At 42.0% G+C, this 20,718-nt stretch overlaps 1 protein-coding gene across 2 annotated transcripts in view; it reads right to left on the bottom strand.

Annotated features, from left to right (window-relative positions):
- Window positions 1-20,718, bottom strand: part of zgc:101566 (Transmembrane protein 263-B-like) — a 180,368-nt gene that overhangs the window by 26,150 nt on the left and 133,500 nt on the right. The window contains exon 1 of one of the 2 annotated variants that reach the window (XM_060928254.1): window positions 8,698-8,739. The exons of the other annotated variant lie outside the window; for it this stretch is intronic. Within the exon in view, the coding sequence (XP_060784237.1) occupies window positions 8,698-8,704 (7 nt within the window). The 5' untranslated portion in view covers window positions 8,705-8,739. Of the gene's footprint in view, window positions 1-8,697; window positions 8,740-20,718 lie in introns of those variants that run through there. 2 annotated transcript variants of the gene reach the window in all.

A 20,718-nucleotide genomic window follows, 5' to 3' on the forward strand; every position in this document is an offset into this window, starting at 1 on the left:
AGTCACATAAAATACTTTGTTTTGAAATTGATAAAATGAATCCCAATCCCACCGCACCTTTGAATAGTTTTAGACCAAACTTCGTAGCATCTTTAGTGCTTTGAGGAACAGCATTTTCTTTCATTATTTGTAATTCTTTGAACTTTGAACCCAGAACCTTCTTGCTGTGAGGTGACAGTACTAACCACTACACCACCGTGCCGCCCGTTATTATTATTTAAATAGCAGGAATATCAATGACTAATGTAAGGATACATTAGCATCCTTATCCAACTTCACCATGCTGTCATTCATCCATTTTTAATGTATGGAATTAACTGCTCAGGGTAACACTCACCATACCACCATCAGCCTCTTTCTGTCCTACAGGAAAAAAGCTACGCAACTAATATCATCACAATTCGATGAACATTCTCTAGATATTCAAATCTCTCGAGATTATAAAACTGCATGATGTAAAATTTCATACAGCAATAATTTTCATGTATGTATTCCACAATCAGTTATTACCTTTAGTTTTCAACACATTCTTTATCTCAACAAAGGAAATTCACAACTACAACACAGGATTTGGAGATAAACAGTCTGATTATTTTCCAAGAGTAAGAACTAACCATGGTAAATTTAATAAATGTTTTCAGGGACCAATGATTTGGAGTTCCACTGAGTTACATATTAAAGTCTGTCTGTCTTCGACAAGTCAAAAAGAAACTCGAAGAGGAACTTCTTAAAGCATATTAAAGGAGAACTGAAGTCATTTTTAAACTTGCCTTATTTCTTAATTAACGTGTTATTCAATTATGTTTTCGGTTTTTGTAACCTTATATTGTGACTCGTATTGGCAACTAATTGCAATTATACTGATCGGCCTATTCGGTTTTTAGCCATGTTGAATTTAGTTCGTTTGGTCCACGGCAGGCGTCGCTTATCCGCGCGATCTTCACGAGACTTGTGCGAGACTTCGAAACGTGAAGCGTCAGCCAGGTGTCAGTGCCGCCATTTTGAAAACTGTTTTCTAAACGAAATATTGCACAAAAACGAGTTTAAATGATGATTACTGCCTACTTTTTTCAAACTTTCCTGATTGCTATCAAAACAAACAAAACTTCCGGCTTGATTACATCAGCATTCGAAAGAGGGTGCGCGCGTCTTTTGACAACGTTGGCAGATGTTGGTCACTTTGATTTCCGCTGTACGTTTTACTTCCGTCGTACGATGTCTCGCACAGGTCTCAACGAATCTCGTTTACGGGCCGTTGCTTTGACATATGGATTGATATTACATAGTATATTTCAAACACTCAGAAATTGCTACAGCAGTGACAGAATAGCGATCAAAAATGCATTCCTATATTTAATAAAATGAGATAAATAGAATTTTGATAAAATATTTGCCTTCAGTTCCCCTTTAAAATCATTTATTGCGCTCTTTTTGGCTTGCTCTTGGAATAATATGTCCGTTTCCTTTGTTTTCAGTATTGGGTATTCATTCTCTTATATTATTTGTGCATTTTTGTGTGTATTGTGTGTTTGTGGGCATTGTACTCCTTCAACCTGCCAATTACTGAATGTGTTTTTTTCCCCCTCCTTATAACTTGGCTCTTAGCATTTTAGTCATTTCTAGGAGCCAGCAGCCCTGTGAGCTGTTAATGTCCTTTTGTTGGATTTTGTATTTATATTGGATGGATGCAATAAAAGAGAAGGAGTACAAATATTCATTAAAGTTGATTCTGAAAAGGCCTATTTATTATTAACTTTTTTCATCTTTAATACATTTGTGTTAATAGGCGATTATATTTTACTCCAACGTTTACAAATGTGGGTAAATAATTACTGTTGGTTATTAAGAAAATTAAACAAAATGAATATTAAAGTTGATAAAGAGTAGGAAAATAAACATTGAAAATTTTATTACCAAACATTTGCTTCATTAATTTTTTTTGTTCTCAAAAATATGATGGGAAACTCATGAAACTTGTGAACCCAATATCATGAATTGGGTGCATCATTACATGCCTATCAAGAGAATTAAATTAAATGATTCTACACAAACAAGACGAGTCAATACCATTTCAACAATGATGTGGCAGTCATTTAAGTCGGGTCTAAAACTTATATCCTTCATATTAGAAGTCCTTGATACACAATTTAGAGTTTTGGCCAATGCTTTGTGGATTAAAAGATGTGCTCTGGCACCATTGGGTAACTATCTAACTAGCTAAACGCAGAACATGGATTCATGTAAATAAATAACATAGCGGCTTAGATAAACATGTAGCTATTTAACAGTTATTCCATGAAATCGAGTTGTACAAGAGCTGAGTTGGCTATAAGCTACGTACGATGAGATTGAGCGGAATAACTGTTTTATTCTATCCACAGTCACTGGATTTCGAGAAATGGATCGTTTTTATTTTCATTTTTTGCAAATTCGATAAATGAAAACTTGATACAAAATGTCCGACAAAATCATTTCTGCTTAGAATGTAAACAAACCGGCGAAATGACAGGAGCAATTTGTGAAAAATGCTATAATACAGTGGTGCTTGAAAGTCCTGCACACCGGCTTGGAGGAATTTTAGACCGTTCCTTTGTACAGAACAGCTTCAACTCTGGGATGTTGGTGGGTTTCCTCACATGAACTGCTCGCTTCAGGTCCTTCCACAACATTTCCATTGGATTAAGGTCAGGACTTGAGTTGGCCATTTCAAAACATTAACTTTATTCTTCTTTAACCATTCTTTGGTAGAACGTTCTTTCTTTGTGTGCTTAGGGTTGCTGTCTTGCTGCATGACCCACCTTCTCTTGAGATTCAGTTCATGGACAGATGTCCTGACATTTTCATTTAGAATTTGCTGGTATAATTCAGAATTCATTGTCCCATCAGTGATGGCAAGCCGTCCTGGCCCAGATGCAGCAAAACAGACCCAAACCATGATACTACCACCACCATGTTTCACAGATGGGATAAGGTTCTTATGCTGGAATGCAGTGTTTTACTTTCTCTAAACATAACGCTTCTCATTTAAACCAAAAAGGTCTATTTTGGTCTCATCCATCCACAAAACATTTTTCCAGTAGCCTTCTGACTTGTCCACATGATCTTTAGCAAACTGCAGACGAGCAGCAATGTTCTTTTTGGAGAGCAGTGGCTTTCTCCTTGCAACCCTGCCATGCACACCATTGTTGTTCAGTGTTCTCCTGATGGTGGACTCATGAACATTAGCCAATGTGAGAGATGCCTTCAGTCACTTCGAAGTTACCCTGGGGTCCTTTGTGACCTCGCCAACTATTACACACCTTGCTCTTGGAGTGATCTTTGTTGGTTGACCACTCCTGAGGAGGGTAACAATGGTCTTGAATTTCCTCCATTTGTACACAATCTGTCTGACTGTGGATTGGTGGAGTCCAAACTCTTTAGAGATGGTTTTGTAACCTTTTCCAGCCTGATGAGCATCAACAACACTTTTTCTGAGGTCCTCAGAGATCTCCTTTGTTCGTGCCATGATACACTTCCACAAACATGTGTTGTGAAGATCAGACTTTGATAGATCCCTGTTCTTTACATAAAACAGGGTGCCCACTCACACCTGATTGTCATCCCATTGATTGAAAACACCTGACTCTAATTTCACCTTCAAATTAACTGCTAATCCTAGAGGTTCACATACTTTTGCCACTCACAGATATGTAATATTGGATCATTTTCTTCAATAAATAAATGACCAAGTATAATATTTTTGTCTCATTTGTTTAACTGGGTTCTCTTTATCTACTTTTAGGACTTGAGTGAAAATCTGACGATGTTTTAGGTCATATTTATGCAGAAATATAGAAAATTCTAAAGGGTTCACAAACTTTCAAGCACCACTTTAACTAAACCTTGTTTAGACAATAAGAGCATGCAATTGCTTATATCCAGTGAATGTGGATAGAATAAATATAGATATTCCAGTGTGGTGCTTTATAACAGTCAGAGGTAAAGCTGTAACTAAGTTTTCCGCCACAGTATACTCTCAGTGAAGGATGGCTTTATGATTTCTCTGGAACAAGCGTTACAAGCTTCTAGATAGAGAAGAGAAAAAGGAGAAGATGGTGAGGGAATGACTGTTTATAACTTCTATAACAAATGATAATATACATCTCATGGACATTAAATGTATCTACAGTATAAACCAATAAAAAGTATGAGGAGGTGTTGTTTAAGTAATAAGAATTCAACTAGCTGGTTAGTTCCACCACTTATTTATTTTTAATATATATAAAATTTTTTTTTTTGCGGTCCGGTTTCCATCAAATCCTGCGCTCTGATTGGCTGGCGAGCAGGTCCGTATCCTACGATACGGACCCCAGTTACGGATCCCGGTTACGGACCTCTGGCGACTCGCTCGTTCACAACAACAGCAAACATAGTAGCAATTTTTGTCAACATTTATTTTTTTTAATAAGATTTATTTATAAGATCATCAAAAATCTTAAATTTTTCTCAGCATTTCTCAGGAGAATAGCATTAATTTTACAGCATGGATAGCGATAACGACAGTCTTCACAGCAAAAGCAAGTTTTACTACCCTGAGGAAGAAGAAATAAAAGAAAACATTTCAGGAGAAAGCTAAAAACCTGTAACTGTTGCTAACGCTGAGCAAAAACATGGCTGAATCCTGAATGACTCAATTTTGTATAAATAGGGGACTACATAGGCGGCAAAATGTAGTTTTTTCCTGCCATGGAAGTGCACTTGTATACTGAGGAGAAAGCCATTTGCATTACAGCCGTGAATGAGGATTTAAAATGGCGGCTCGGCTCGGTTTTCCCTTTCGGGCGCTCTCGTTTTCTGTTAGAATTTGGTAAAGAAAAAAATTTATTTACCAGCTTAAGGTCAGTCCATATGGTGAAATACCATGACCTCGGCCTTGAATACTGTACTGACCTCGACCCAGAGGGCCTCGCTCAGTACTTTCAAGACCTCGGTCATGGTATTTCACGATACGGACCTCCCAGCTGGTAAATAACATTTTTTATATATATATGCACACACACACACACACACACACACACACTGCTTAAAAGCAGAGCACCTGATGAGTATATAAGCAAAATATTCACAAGGGCACAAAATCAACCTGAATAGAATAATAATATTAACCGCACCATGAACAAACCATCGGATTTGTGTAGTGTCGTGTATTTCACGTCAATAAATCACTGCATTGTCTTGACAGTGAGACCAATAATGAGATACACATCGCAGTTACAATATTTATTCCTTCCTTTGACTCCGCATGCCATGCGCCAGAAACAACACCACGACATTTACTATGCTGTGACACTGCTGGGTGCCTGGTGGACAGCAGGGAACCAGCACTTTCACTTTACAGCATTACTATAGAGTTACCATCCGATATCAAACTTGATATGGCAAACAGTTGTCTGGTTACATCGGTCACATCCACATGCTTTGGAACTCAGAGTGCAGCCAGAGATTGCAAAGTTTGTGTGCACCATTAGAACTAATTACCCTGCACCTGTTCCTGATTAGAGCTCAATCACAGCGCATATATATGAGGACTCTCAGTAACACAAACTTTGCGAAAGCCTTGTAATGTGGATCGTTTTCTGGTTTTGACTGTTTGTGGTTTTGGACTGAGAGTATTGTATTATGTCTGATATCCTGTCTGTACCTCACTCAACCACTACCTGTTTTGTCTGTGTTTCGGATCTGTTTGCTAGTGTGCTTTCAATAAAACTCTTCCTGCACTTACATTCGTCTATCACCCTTACATGACAGAAACTGTCAACTGTCCAACAAGCGAGTGGACTAATAAAACTGTTTTAACTAGTTTTATATGAAACTGTCATGGATGTTTGCCATAAAATGTGTTAGTAATTAATTGCATGTTGTTTCAGAAGCAAATTAAAAATGAGCACTGGATAAAAATCCATCTATCTTATGGGAATGAAGATACAGATTTTTTTGTCTGGTGGTCAAGTGTTTGAGATACGTCACCTTCCACTTGTGATCGGGTTCCCTGTGGTGGTACACGAAAGCCGTCAAAAATCAGGTCAAGGCTTTACCGTATTCTCTTAAGTATGGAGCTTCACTCTCAGCTCCGATAAAAATGAATATGCAATCAAATTGATATGAAATGCCATTGAAAACACTGGGACAGTGTTAATCATACAGTACAATGAATAATCTCTCGAGTTTGCAGACTCAACAGACACAGAGTATAAATATAAAATTTAATGCTGAAATGCAAAACCAAACAAGAAAACTGTCGCGTGTAAACGGGTCAATATTAAGTATTAAATATAGCCACTTAATTACAATTAACACCACTGCAGAGTCACATCTATACAGAAAGAGGAGAGAGTAAAAATCAACACGGTATACATCCGACCCAACTCCACCCTGTGACTCAGAGCAGAGAGAGAGAGAGATTTCTCCTGTATGATGGATGATTTCTTTAGATGTGTGCTGTTACTCCAGCCAGCATTAAAACAGCACAGTGTTTCTGGGTGCTGGATATCTGCTACTATTTTCTCTCTCTCTCTCTCTCTCTCTCTCGGCTGCACTCGCTCTCACACCTGCACTCCTGCACACTAACTAACTCTGAGCACTCAGGCCTAATGAGCGTTAATGATGCGTTCGGCTCCTTCCTGGCTGCAGTTCAACACACTGCTGTTAAAGAGCGTTACTCTGAGTACATACACTCCCGACTTCACACAATACACATGTACTCAACAAATAAAATAATTACCAAAAAAAACCAACCAACCAACCAACCAACCAACCAACCAACCAACCAACCAACCAACCAACCAACCAAACAAACAAACAAACAAACAAAAAAACTTCTGTCCATCATATATAATGAAGGGAGAGATGGAAGGAATGGAGCAAAGGGGAAGGAGAAAAAGGGAAAGAAGGTAGGGGAGAACAGAGAAAAAATAAAGGAAGGAGGGAAGGAACGACAGGAAACAAAGGAAGGAAAAGGAGGAAAGAATTGGAGAAAAGGAAGGAAAAATGAATAAGCAAGGAAGGAAGGAAGGAAGGAAGGAAGGAAGGGGAGGAGTGGAACGAAGGACTGGAAAAGGATGAGTGGAAGGAAGGACTGTAAGGAAGGAAGGAAGATGAGAACTGGACGGAAGGAAGGAAGGAAGGAAGGAAGGAAGGAAGGAAGGAAGGAAGGCTAGAGGAGGAGTGGAATGAATTAATGAAGGAAGGGGACTGGAAGGAAGGAAGGAAGGAAGGAAGGAAGGAAGGAAGGAAGGAAGGAAGAGGAGGACAGGAAGGAAGGAAGAGGAGGACAGGAAGGAAGGAAGGAAGGAAGGAAGGAAGGAAGGCTAGAGGAGGAGTGGAAAGAAGGAAGGGGACTGGAAGGAAGGAAGGAAGGAAGGAAGGAAGGAAGGAAGGAAGGAAGGAAGGCTAGAGGAGGAGTGGAAGGAAGGAAGGAAGGAAGGAAGGAAGGAAGGAAGGAAGGAAGGAAGGAAGGAGACTGGAAGGAAGGAAGGAAGGAAGGAAGGAAGGAAGGAAGGAAGGAAGGAAGGCTAGAGGAGGAGTGGAAGGAAGGAAGGAAGGAAGGAAGGAAGGAAGGAAGGAAGGAAGGAAGGAAGGAAGGAAGGACGAGGAGGACTGGAAGGAAGGAAGGAAGGCTAGAGAAGGAGTGGAATGAATGAATGAATGAATGAATGAAGAGGAGGAGGACTGGAAGGAAGGAAGGAAGGAAGGAAGGAAGGAAGGAAGGAAGGAAGGAAGGAAGGAAGAGGGCTGGAAGGAAGGAAGGGGAGTGGCTGGAAAGGGGACTGGAAGGAAGGAAGGAGACTGGAAGGAAGGATGGAAGGAAGGACAGACATGTCCAAAACACCTTTAAAAGGAAGAAGTCATGTGTAGAAACACATGATGCTGAAATGCAGAGTGGGGGGGAAAACTTTATTATCCTCCTCTTTTCACCGTTTGGGTCTCAGGAGCTGAAACCCTCCCTGTACTGTTTCACGTCCTGTAGTGCACACATTCAGATCAGTAACACAAATTCTTCACTCTCTCAGACCACGCACACGCACACACACACTTGCTGTTTCCTTCCTGCCCCGCAGCACACAGTTTACTCCTCCACCAGGAAGCTCAAGAATCGATCAAATTCTGCAGCAAAGTGGAAAACTACTGAACAAGAGTGGTGGCATTTACGGCTCGGATGAAAAGGGCACAGCATTCTTCAAGATGTTTCTAGGAACAGAAACCGCTGCTGATGTTCAGGAGCTGATGTGAGTCACATGACACTGGTGGAGTAAATGTGTGTGTGACAAAACATGAAAGTGTGTGTGAAGAAGTGCGTCACACATCAGATCTGAGTGGAATGAAACGATGCATTCATTGGAGTTATATAAATATACACAAACTAAAGTAACTCAACTCTGCGATATAAAATACAATCACTATTAGTATGCAACAACAACTATTACTATTATTATTATAGATCAGTTCTGCAGGTTGTAAATAGTTTTAACCGAGGCCGGCTCAACGCAGGGGCAAGAGGGGGTTATTGCCCACTCACATAAATGTCTCGCCCCCTCAAATGAAAATTTTTGGAAGTTGAGAAAGAACATTTTAATATAACCACAAAATTAAAATATTACAAGTTGACAAAAGTAACTGCAGTAATCCGCCGAAAAAGGGACAAGATACAGTATCAGCTACCTCTCATCTCTCTGTCCCTCCGCTGTGTGTATCTTCACAGGTTGCGCAGCACACACACACACACCCCTTCCCCTCAGCCCCCAGTAAACATCCGATCACTGATAGTATGCAAATGAGCCAAGACGTAGCATGTAGTGTCAGGTTTCAGCACGGAGTGGTAAGACTTCAAAGAAACAGCAAAACTCTGCCAAATTCGGGGGGTGTTTTCTCAGTCACACAAGTCACGTCCACTGCATGTAACAGACTGAGGACAAATGACCTGTGTCTGACAGACCCCTACTGTATGTAAAGCCCCGCCCCAGGCTGTAGCTCTGCACTGTTTTGTTTCATAAGCACAACTTTTATTCATTCATTCATCGCACAATTTCTCTGCATTTAACCCATCTGAAGCAGTGAACACACACATACCCAGAGCAGTGGGCAGCCATGCTAACAGCGCTCGGGGAGCAGTTGGGAGTTAGGTGCCTCGCTCAAGGGCACCTCAGCCCAAGGCCGTCCCATATTAACCTAACCGCATGTCTTTGGACTGCGGGGGAAACTGGAGCACCCCGCAGACACGGGGAGAACATGCAAACTCCACACAGAAAGGCCCTTGCCGGCCGCTGGGTTCGAACCCAGAACCTTCTTGCTGTGAGACGACCGTGCTAACCACTACACCACCGTGCCGCCCATATAATCACAGCGGTTTTTACAAAGCCAGCTTACGTATTTTCCACTCCAGCTTCCAGCAGCTCACAAAGAGAAAGCTAATGCTGTGCGATGCATCTGTTTTTCAGAGCTTTTAAGAAGTGTAGTGCTGCTCCTGCCTGTACTAATAGTAGCAATGATGATGCTGCTAGTACATCAGAGACAGCAGCTAGCATAACTACACCTTTACCATCAGCAAGCACTGCTTCTGTACCTCCCCCAACAAGTGCTGCCCCAAAGCAGCCTGCTCAGCTACCCAGTGACTTAAATGGCAATGCGCCATCTCAGCCAATACTGGGTAGCTACCCAAAGCGTGCATTTGGTACAACAACATTAAGTTCATTCAATCCTGCCTGGTACCGCACACGACCATGGCTAGAGTATTCTGTTGTGCGAGACGCTTGCTTCTGTTTCCCCTGTCGGAAATATGGCAGCACTGTTAATGAGAGGGATGCTGTTTTCACCTTAATGGGTTTTAACAACTGGAAAGCAGCACTTGATCGAAACAAGGGGCTACAGAGGCATATGTCCAGCCACAACCATGTGCATGCTTCAACCGTCTGGACTCAGCACAAAAGCAGACAGGCTACAGGGGGAACTGTTGACTCACTGTTGGTTGGTAAAACACAACTTGAAATAAACCATTACTACTACCCCTTTTCCACCAAATCAGTTCCAGGGCTGGTGCTGGTTCACAACTCGTTCAACTTGCGAGCCAGCTGAGAACCAGTTTGCTTTTCCATAGCTCGCGGTGCCAAGGGAAGCCACGTCATTACGTCGCTGTATACGTCAGTTACATCGCTGTATACGTCAGTTACGTCGCTACGTTTGCATAAACCTTGGCGAGAATATCGAAGCAAAAACAACACGGAAGAAGCAACAACAACAATAATAACAACAATAATAATAATAATGACTTCGCGTTTGTACAGCTGCTGCTTCTCGTTGCTTAAAAATGGCGACCTTTCGCGGTCTTGCTATTGTTGTTGGTCTTAACAACTCTCCCCCCCCGCTGACGTAAGCGGTTCTTTCCTCTGGCCCAGCAGAGAGTTGGTGCTAGCCTGGAACCATTTTTTCTGGCCCCAGAGCCAGTTCTTTGTCAGTGGAAACAGAAAACTTGGTTCCAAACTAAGCACTGGCCCCGAACCAGCCCTGGAACTGCTTTGGTGGAAAAGGGGCATATGTCAAGAGTGTGGGCAGTGCTGTTAAATTTCTCTATGTGAATGAGTTGGAGCTCCATGGGACTGTAGAAACTTTGAGGCATGATGCAGCTGGTAATGACGACGTTGCTTCAGGTCTCTTTCTAAAACTGATGGAGTATACCTTAAAGAAGGATGAGAAGCTAGCAAGCATTGCTAAGGGTATCCCAAAGAATGCTAAACACACATCTAAGGATATCCAAAATGAAATTATTGAAACACTGGCAGACATGGTGCTTGGAGAGGTCAGGAAAAAATATGAAAATGCAGATTCTGCGGGGTTCTGCCTCAAAAGTGATGGGACCAGGGACAGGTGCAATGTGGAAAATTTGTCTGTGATGATTCGCTTTGTCAGCAATTCCATGCCAGAGGAGCATCTTATTGGGTTGCTTGACTTGCATCAACTTGATGCAGAGTACATCACCTCTGAGATACTGACACACCTTTCTGATGCTGGCTACAGTGCTGACAACATACTTAGCCAATGTTATGATGGAGCTTCTGTGATGAGTGGGGTAAGCGGTGGTGTACAAGCTCTGCTCCAAAAGAAGCTTGCTCGATATGTCCCATATATCCATTGTGACAACCACCAACTGCACCTAGTAGTTGTGCATGCCATGCAGAGTGAACCATGTGCAAAAAGATTTTTGGACCTCTAGTTCACTCGACAAGTTTTTTCAGCACCACCATGTGTCTGAGAAATATCTCATCTCATTATCTCTAGCCGCTTTATCCTGTTCTACAGGGTCGCAGGCAAGCTGGAGCCTATCCCAGCTGACTACGGGCGAAAGGCGGGGTACACCCTGGACAAGTCGCCAGGTCATCACAGGGCTGACACAGACATAGACAACCATTCACACTCACATTCACACCTACGGTCAATTTAGAGTCACCAGTTAACCTAACCTGCATGTCTTTGGACTGTGGGGGAAACCGGAGCACCCGGAGGAAACCCACGCGGACACGGGAAGAACATGCAAACTCCGCACAGAAAGGCCCTCGCTGGCCACAGGGCTCGAACCCAGACCTTCTTGCTGTGAGGCGACAGCGCTAACCACTACACCACCGTGCTGCCCTGTCTGAGAAATATGATGCACCTAATCTTAAAAGGCTGCTTGAAATCCAGTGGACAAGCCACTATGAGGTGACAAGGTGCATTGTTGAAAATCAAGACCATATTCTCAGTATCCTATCTGAGATGACAGAGGATGATGATGCTGCAGCTGACCTGTGCACCGAGGCATCATGCCTGCTATGTCAAATTAAGAGGCATCACTTCTTCAAGACTGGAAAGTTTCTAGTGCAGGTGCTTGGTGTCTTGAAACCAGCAAATGCAATTCTACAGTCTCAGTCTGTGGATATGTGCAGTGCTTCTGAGGTTGTTGGTGCATCACTGGAGTCCCTAAAAAACATCTGTAAAGATGAGTATTGGGCAGAGTTCTCTCAGGCGGCTGCTGGAGATGATTCACATCCTCCAAAGAGAAGGAGAACAATGAGCAAACACCTTGGTCAAAGTGGTGTGCTCTCAACTGTGGGCCATACAGACTCTGATGATCCTACCCTTAATTCCCATCAGTCTCTGAAAAGATCTCTGCTCAACATCCTTGACAGGGCCATTTCAGAAATGGAAACTAGATTTTCACAGAGGAATGCTGACCTGATGAAAGCCATATCTAGTCTTGCACCCTATCCCAATCTATCTAGATTCAACCCAGTTGCACCCTCTGGCTGTGCTGGCTGGCACGGTGGCAGACAACGCAAGTCTGAAAAATGAAATCCTTGGGGCAAAACAGATGTCTCATATCTCATTATCTCTAGCCGCTTTATCCTTCTACAGGGTCGCACCCACGCGGACACGGGGAGAACATGCAAACTCCGCACAGAAAGGCCCTCGCCAGCCACTGGGCTCGAACCTGGACCTTCTTGCTGTGAGGCCACAGTGCTAACCACTACACCACCGTGCCGCCTTGGATGAAGGATATTTTATTTTATATTTTTCAGTTTCCCCCCCGGAGGGATTGCCACCTTATTGTGGTCAGGGGGTTTGCGTGCCTCAGCGACCTTAAGAGCTATACCAGCAGGAGCTTAGTCTTCAGGTGGGACACCCAAGTTGGACAGGTCTGAAGGTAGAGGCCTGGCAAAGTGCAATCCACTTCTCCAAGTTGGGGTTGGACACATGGCTAACAACCTAATTCCATGAAGAAAACACTGTTACTACAAGCACAGAAAAAAAAAAAGTGCTGGAGCCTGATGTGTACGCATGATGCCCCCTTCACATTTCTGACTGCCCCCTCATATATGCCTGCCTAGAACCGGCCCTGGTTTTAACAAACGTTTTTAGTTTTTAATAACTGAATAAATAATTGTCAAAGGAAATCTTTCCATAACAACCGAGAACCAGAACTGAAATTGGGCCCAGATCTGCTCCGTCTCCTCCACAGAGCCAAATCTATGGAGAGAGAAGTTGGGAAAGCGAAGGAAATGATGTGGCACGCTTAACATTTCCACAAGATTTTTCATGCACGTCCAGATCCTGCAGCGCTTGAGTCATCAAACTCACAGCAGGAACGATAGCCATGAGCCGAGAGTGGGAACTGTGGAAAATTAGTTAATGGGAGAAAAGGAGGAGAAAATGATTTGATGTTAAAATCTAATCAGCTACTTATAATATGGAGAAACAATGGAGCTGGTCAGCGTTATAGAGATACTGACTATATAAGACGACGCACTTTATCACGATATTGATCTCACATCCAGGGATGGATCACTGATACATTTATTAGCTTAAAAGCAAACAAACAAACAAACCCTCCACTGTGCTGCCCAGTCCCATCATTTGGTTGCTTGGACATAGCGTAATAAACTACGGTCAACTATTTAGCTAGCATTAATACAGTCCCAGACAGCAGACACCTTAAAGATACAGTACATTTTTGATTCTTATGGTAATGATTCGATATTTGATGACATCACTGAATCTGCAACGATACATTTTGATTCTTAAGGTAACAATTCAACATTTGATGACATCACTGAATCTGTGACGATACATTTTGATTCTTAAAGTAACGATTTGAAATTTGATGACATCACTGAATCTGCGACGATACATTTTGATTCTTAAAGTAACGATTTGAAATTTGATGACATCACTGAATCTGCGACGATACATTTTGATTCTTAAGGTAACAATTCAACATTTGATGACATCACTGAATCTGCGACGATACATTTTGATTCTTAAAGTAACGATTTGACATTTGATGACATCACTGAATCTGCGACGATACATTTTGATTCTTAAGGTAACGATTCGACATTTGATGACATCACTGAATCTGCGATGATACATTTTGATTCTTAAGGTAATGATTCGACATTTGATGACATCACTGAATCTGCGACAATACATTTTGATTCTTAAAGTAACGATTTGACATTTGATGACATCACTGAATCTGCGACGATACATTTTGATTCTTAAGGTAACGATTCGACATTTGATGACATCACTGAATCTGCGACAATACATTTTGATTCTTAAAGTAACGATTTGACATTTGATGACATCACTGAATCTGCGACGATACATTTTGATTCTTAAGGTAACGATTCGACATTTGATGACATCACTGAATCTGCGACGATACATTTTGATTCTTAAGGTAACGATTCGACATTTGATGACATCACTGAATCTGCGACGATACATTTTGATCCTTACAGTAACGATTTGATATTTGATGACATCACTGAATCTGCGACGATACATTTTGATTCTAACGGTAATGAGTTGATATTTGATGACATCACTGAATCTGCCACGATACATTTTGATCCTTACAGTAACGATTTCATATTTGATGACATCACTGAATCTGCGACAATACATTTTGATTCTTAAGGTAACGATTCGACATTTGATGACCTCGCTGAATCTGCAACGATACATTTTGATTCTTATGGTAACGATTTGATATTTGATGACATCACTGAATCTGCTATATGATGATTTCTTTTCAGAAGCCAACAATGCAAAATTTGAGGATCCCGCTAAAACATCAAAATTAACAATATAGCCACAAGCGGTGATGTGAGCACCAGGGGCGTAGCCAACATTTTAGAAGTGAGGGGGACAAATTGTTCAGAGGTCTATTGAGTGATTTATCATCCTCTTGCATTCAATTGCACCTCTCCTTAGCAGCTAAAGAACCACATAACCACAAACAGCACAGCACCGGGGAACCGACTTTAGTTCTTTAAAATGATATACTATCAAAATCTAAAGTCAAAATCTATAAATCTATAAAGTAAAATTTATAAATAGAATTAAGAATAGTAGTAGTGACATACCGTAGCTAGTTATATTCTCTTCTCACCTGTGACCCTGCATAATCATCCCTATTGGCCTCTGGTCCACTGTCTCCTCTCTCACCCTGCTCTTTCTATTATGGCAATAAAGATTAAAAAAATATGTGGAAAGCAACATTCTGAAATAGAATTAGGAATACAGTAATAATAATCAGCAACTGAATGTACTTTAAACTTTAACTACCACAAAAATAAATTAAATCTTTACAAAAATAACAGTCAAAGGAACACAAATACATTTATATTCTTATTTTCTACCCAGAAGTGAGTAATCTTAGAGTAGCCAAAATAGTAACGTTACTCAAGTAAGAGTATCGTTACTTTAGAATAATATTACTCAAGTAAAAGTAAAAGGTATTTTGCAACAAAACAACTCTTAAGAGTACAATTTATCCAAAAAAGTTACTCAAGTACATGTAACGGAGTAAATGTAACTAGTTACTACCACCTCTAAGTTAGCTAGCTAGCTTAACTAACTAAATTGACATCTATTTGTCATCTTTTAGCTAAACATTATCTACATTCAACAGCATTACTCAACTTACACGGTTTGTTTGGAAAAAACTGTCTAAAAAGTCTTTAGCCTCTTGGCTGAACATACAGAAGCACTGCCCAGATCTGAATCACACCAAAGATACTCATACAATATTTTCTAAAGCGTCTCTGATCACACACGACAGCGGTGTTTGTTTGCCACCTTAGCTCCGCCTGCTCATGATGCGTTTAGAGGCGGCTCGGAAAAACGCGTTTCCACATGTTAAAAATGAATTGAGTGGTTGTAATGGCTGTAAAAAGTGTGGGGGACAGAGGGCACAAATACAGGAAGTGCGGGGGACATGTGCCCCGCGTCCGCTACGCCCATGGTGAGCACCTCCGGTATCCCAAATCTAGCATGAATCCAAGAAACTGCCTTGGGGAAGAACGTCAAAATGTAACACGTGTCAAAAGACACAAATCCAAAAATAACTCACTTTCTGCTGAATGTGGCTAATACGATATACCTTAAAATTCTGCTCGTCTTGGGGCACCCCACACACCTACCAAATTTGACACGGATAGGTGAAACTATATACCAGGCAAAAGTCTCAATTACATGTGGAGGCGTTATGGAGTCTCCTGGACACACCTGGGGCCAAGCTTCTATTCCTGAGTGGCGGTGGCCAGGACTGATGTGTGTACCAAACTTCATGAGTTTTGGCCCATGGGAACCACCTCAAAAATGGCTAACCCTGTGTCCGAAATCGCTCCCTACTCACTACATAGGGCACTATATAGAAAGGACGCCATTTTGTAGTGCTGTCCGAAACCTTAGTGAGGATTATTTACACCCTATATAGTGCGCTCAAAGTATCCCACAATGCATCATGAAAAGTAGTGTACAACCGATGGTCACTAACCAAAGCAATATGTCCCATCATGCATTGCAGTCACGCTGAAAGAAATCAAATTGAAAGTATTCAGCCTTGATTTAAAAGAACTGAAAGATGCAGGTACTTTGTATTGATTAGCGTGGGAAATACGCTCAGTATAATATGGATTTATTACAAATATACATGTGTGTATTTATTATTTTACTCTCTCCCCCCCCCATCTGTCCCTCTGAGTTGCATGTTGGTCCTGGGATTGAGATGCTGGCCTCCTTCTGCCCCTCGGACCTGCTTGATCCATCCTGGTGCCCTGTGTCTGGTCGGAGTTTTATTGCACCGCTCCTGTGAAGGACGGCCCCATGAGGACAGTTGAGGGTTATACCTGTTAAAACTGTTAATATTATAGTCAGGCTGTCTGTTGTTGCCCAAATGAGGATGGGTTCCCTTTTGAGTCTGGTTCCTCTCGAGGTTTCTTCCTCATGTCGTCTGAGGGAGTTTTTCCTTGCCACCGTCGCCACAGGCTTGCTCATTGGGGATAGATTAGGGATAAAATTAGCTCATGTTTTAAGTCGTTCAAATTCTGTAAAGCTGCTTTGCGACAATGTTTATTGTTAAAAGTGCTGTACAAATAAACTTGATTTGATTTGATTTTGAAAACCCACCAGCCGACTGATCTGGCACGGTTTAATTGTGCGACAGTAATGACGTAAATACCAGCGTGACGGACTAGTGTCCGAAAGTGTTTTTTTATTTTACCAATAAGCTCACTATATAGTCCTCTATATAGTAATTCCCTCTATAATTCCCTCCGTTTCCGGTTGAGAGTACATCGTGTGCATTCTGGCTGCCGCTTCTCACCAGAGATTTTTGTATTTTATTTTTATTTTCTTTCTTTTTCAATTTTTATTTATTTTTTCTTCTTTGTGTGTTTGTGTAGTTTGATGTTTGTTTGTGTGTTTTGTCCGCCGGTTGTGGTGTAGCTCCGAACCCAGTTTTGGGCGTTGGTTCCCTCCAGGCCTTGGTTCGCTGTGGGTGATGCCTGCGCTCCCAGCTGTGGACTGCAGTGAGCTCGTGGCTCATTTAACATTCGTGGTTGTCCAGCGCTCTGCGCTTTAACGCTTGGCGTGATGTTCCGAGCGATGTTGCTCGATGGCGTCGCAGCGGCTGTGCAGTCGGTTTGGGACACACCCGCGCTCTGCATGGCGGAGCTTCTCTGCTCGCTTTGTGGATCCACGGCATGGTGTTCGGGCGATGTGGCTGGCGGCGTCGCGGCGGCTGTGCTGGAGATGTGGGACTCGTTTTCATGCGCCTTTCGGTGGGACTGTGGCTGCTACACCACGGGAATTACATCCTGACCCCTACTTGGTGGACTTTTTACTTATTATTTATTCATTTATTTATTTTTTTTCCCTATATTTTTTATTTATTTATTATTGTAAAGTGTCCTTGGGTTTCTTGAAAGGCGCTATATAAATTAAACTTATTATTATTATTATTATTATTATAAGGAGTAGTGAACTAGTGAGCGATTTCAGACACAAGGCAAGTTTTGAAGAAAAAGAAGACGAATAATAATAATAATAATAATAATAATAATAATAATAATAATAATAATAATAAAGGGCAGCACGGTGGTGTAGTGGTTAGCGCGGTCGCCTCACAGCAAGAAGGTCCGGGTTCGAGCCCCATGGCCGGCAAGGGCCTTTCTGTGCGGAGTTTGCATGTTCTCCCTGTGTCCGCGTGGGTTTCCTCCGGGTGCTCCGGTTTCCCCCACAGTCCAAAGACATGCAGGTTAGGTTAACTGGTGACTCTAAATTGACCGTAGGTGTGAATGTGAGTGTGAATGGTTGTCTGTGTCTATGTGTCAGCCCTGTGATGACCTGGCGACTTCTCCAGGGTGTACCCCGCCTTTCGGCCGTAGTCAGCTGGGATAGGCTCCAGCTTGCCTGCGACCCTGTAGAACAGGATAAAGCGGCTACAGATAATGGGATGAGATGAGAAATAATAAAAATAATAAGATTCCTTAGGTAAACAATAGGACGTTGCAGTGCCCTCTGGTGGACACCTAAGGCTATGCACCTCCGGTGCTTGGGCCCGAATTAAACAAACAATAATATTACAAAATGTTACCTTTAAAAAGGATCAAGTTTGTTACATCAGTTCTTTATTGGAAGCTTGGATTATTTTAATGAATGTCCTTTCGTCCAGTGGGACTCTTTTCAGTGCCCAAAGTTGATTTCTACACCAGTGGTCCAATGCCAATGTTCTCTTTTTCAGTTTAGCTTTTTAATCAATGTCGATTTTGTTGGTTTTTTTGTTTCCTCCCCCAACACAAAACTTAAAATCTCTGATCTTGCTCCACAGCATCCTGACCAGTCCTCCAATTTGCAAAGCACAACACCAATCTGTGCCCCTGCATGAGAACTGATTACACACACACATACCCTTAATACACACTATACCTTACATTACTGCAAATACGACAGGCGCGTTTGATTTAAATAGATGAACCAGATGGCCCGAGATCGCAGACTCCCAAATCACCAGCCACTGGGTTCGAGTGTGAGGCAGGGAGCCAGCTGAATACGTTAATCTCCCATCTCCTGAATTTATGACTCCGAACCCACATCATCGCTCTGTAGTGCTAAGAACTAATGGGCAAAATATTGTGCTCCTCACTTGGTGCTGAGATTTACAGAACGTCGGGGGATGGGAGAGATGAGGGACGGAGACAGATGCTGAGAAAGAGACGGAGGCGCTTTTTACTTGCTTTTATGCCAAATCTAAATTTTTTAAAAAAGTACCAGGTGTGACAGAGCAGAGATTTGAATAAATGATGAAATATCATAGCACTTGGTTGTAGTGGAAAACACAGTGTGAGGAGCGAGACAGGATGGAAACAGAAGGTTTTAATAGATAATGACTCTGTGCTCCAGTCCCTCCTTTGACATCACCGACCAAAAAGAATGTCAAAGTAGTGGAGCACTTATAAAAAATAAGCACGTCAGCCAGGGTTCTGCGGAGCAATGCCATCAAAGAATCTTTCTCAGTTCTTGAAAGGACTTGTCAGGCCGTGATTCTTTAAATCAGCTTTCATTTCATTCTCATCTCATCTCATTATCTCTAGCCGCTTTATCCTTCTACAGGGTCGCAGGCAAGCTGGAGCCTATCCCAGCTGACTATGGGCGAAAGGCGGGGTACACCCTGGACAAGTTGCCAGGTCATCACAGGGCTGACACATAGACACAGACAACCATTCACACTCACATTCACACCTACGCTCAATTTAGAGTCACCAGTTAACCTAACCTGCATGTCTTTGGACTGTGGGGGAAACCGGAGCACCCGGAGGAAACCCACGCGGACACGGGGAGAACATGCAAACTCCGCACAGAAAGGCCCTCGCCGGCCCCGGGGCTCGAACCCAGGACCTTCTTGCTGTGAGGCGACAGCGCTAACCACTACACCACCGTGCCGCCCATAGCTTTCATTTTCACTACAAATTAAATAATTTTTCAAAATTGAAGGATTAATTTAATAAGGATTATTTAATTTAAATGAATATTTATTTTTTCCAGAAACAACAGTAACAACAAAAAAAAAAATTAAGAGTCTGCTATTTGACGTTATTTACACTACGTTCAGACTGCACCCTGAAACGACCCATATCCGATTTTTTTGCCCATATGCGACCTGTATCCGATTTGTTATTGACAATCTGAACGACACAGATCCGATTTTTTCACATGCGACCCAGGCCGCTTGGATATGTGGTCCTAATTCCGATGCATATCCGTTATTTTCACATGCGACTGCAGTCTGACCGGACAGGTCGCATTCATGCGACCTACACGTCATCAACAAGAGACAAACATCACTATTCCGCGTTGGCTAATCCCACCTCTTTGGTGGAAAACAACAACATTTCTCCAGTTTTCAGAATTTAAATAGACTTTTATAGAATTGATCAAGCTAATGGTGGATTTGGTAGGGACCTGGATGTTGATCTGTTAGCCTGATTAAATAAAACAGTTTCTATAACTGATTTATAACTTAAACCATCCTGTATTACAAGATTATAAGATTGTTCTGGAAATTTCCAGTAATTTGACACCTTCGGTCTCATTACTCTGCTGCCCACATTAATCAGATTATTGTGCGAGTTCCGCCGCCGCCACAAAAACCACATCGCCAGGTCTCGCCTCATCTCCATAGCAAACTGCACTGGTGTTTCTGCACCTTGAGCCAGCGCTGAGAGAAGTTGCAGAATTCAGCTGGCTATAAACAATCTAAATAAATATTTATAAAAATGTAGAGAAAGTTTATTAATATGACGAAATAAATATGTGCAAATTATTAAGCCTGAATTAAGAGTTTGGTAATACAGCGGCCGTATC

The sequence above is a fragment of the Neoarius graeffei genome, chromosome 8 (genome assembly GCF_027579695.1).
Source record: "Neoarius graeffei isolate fNeoGra1 chromosome 8, fNeoGra1.pri, whole genome shotgun sequence".
In the NCBI taxonomy this organism is placed as follows: Eukaryota; Metazoa; Chordata; class Actinopteri; order Siluriformes; family Ariidae; genus Neoarius; species Neoarius graeffei.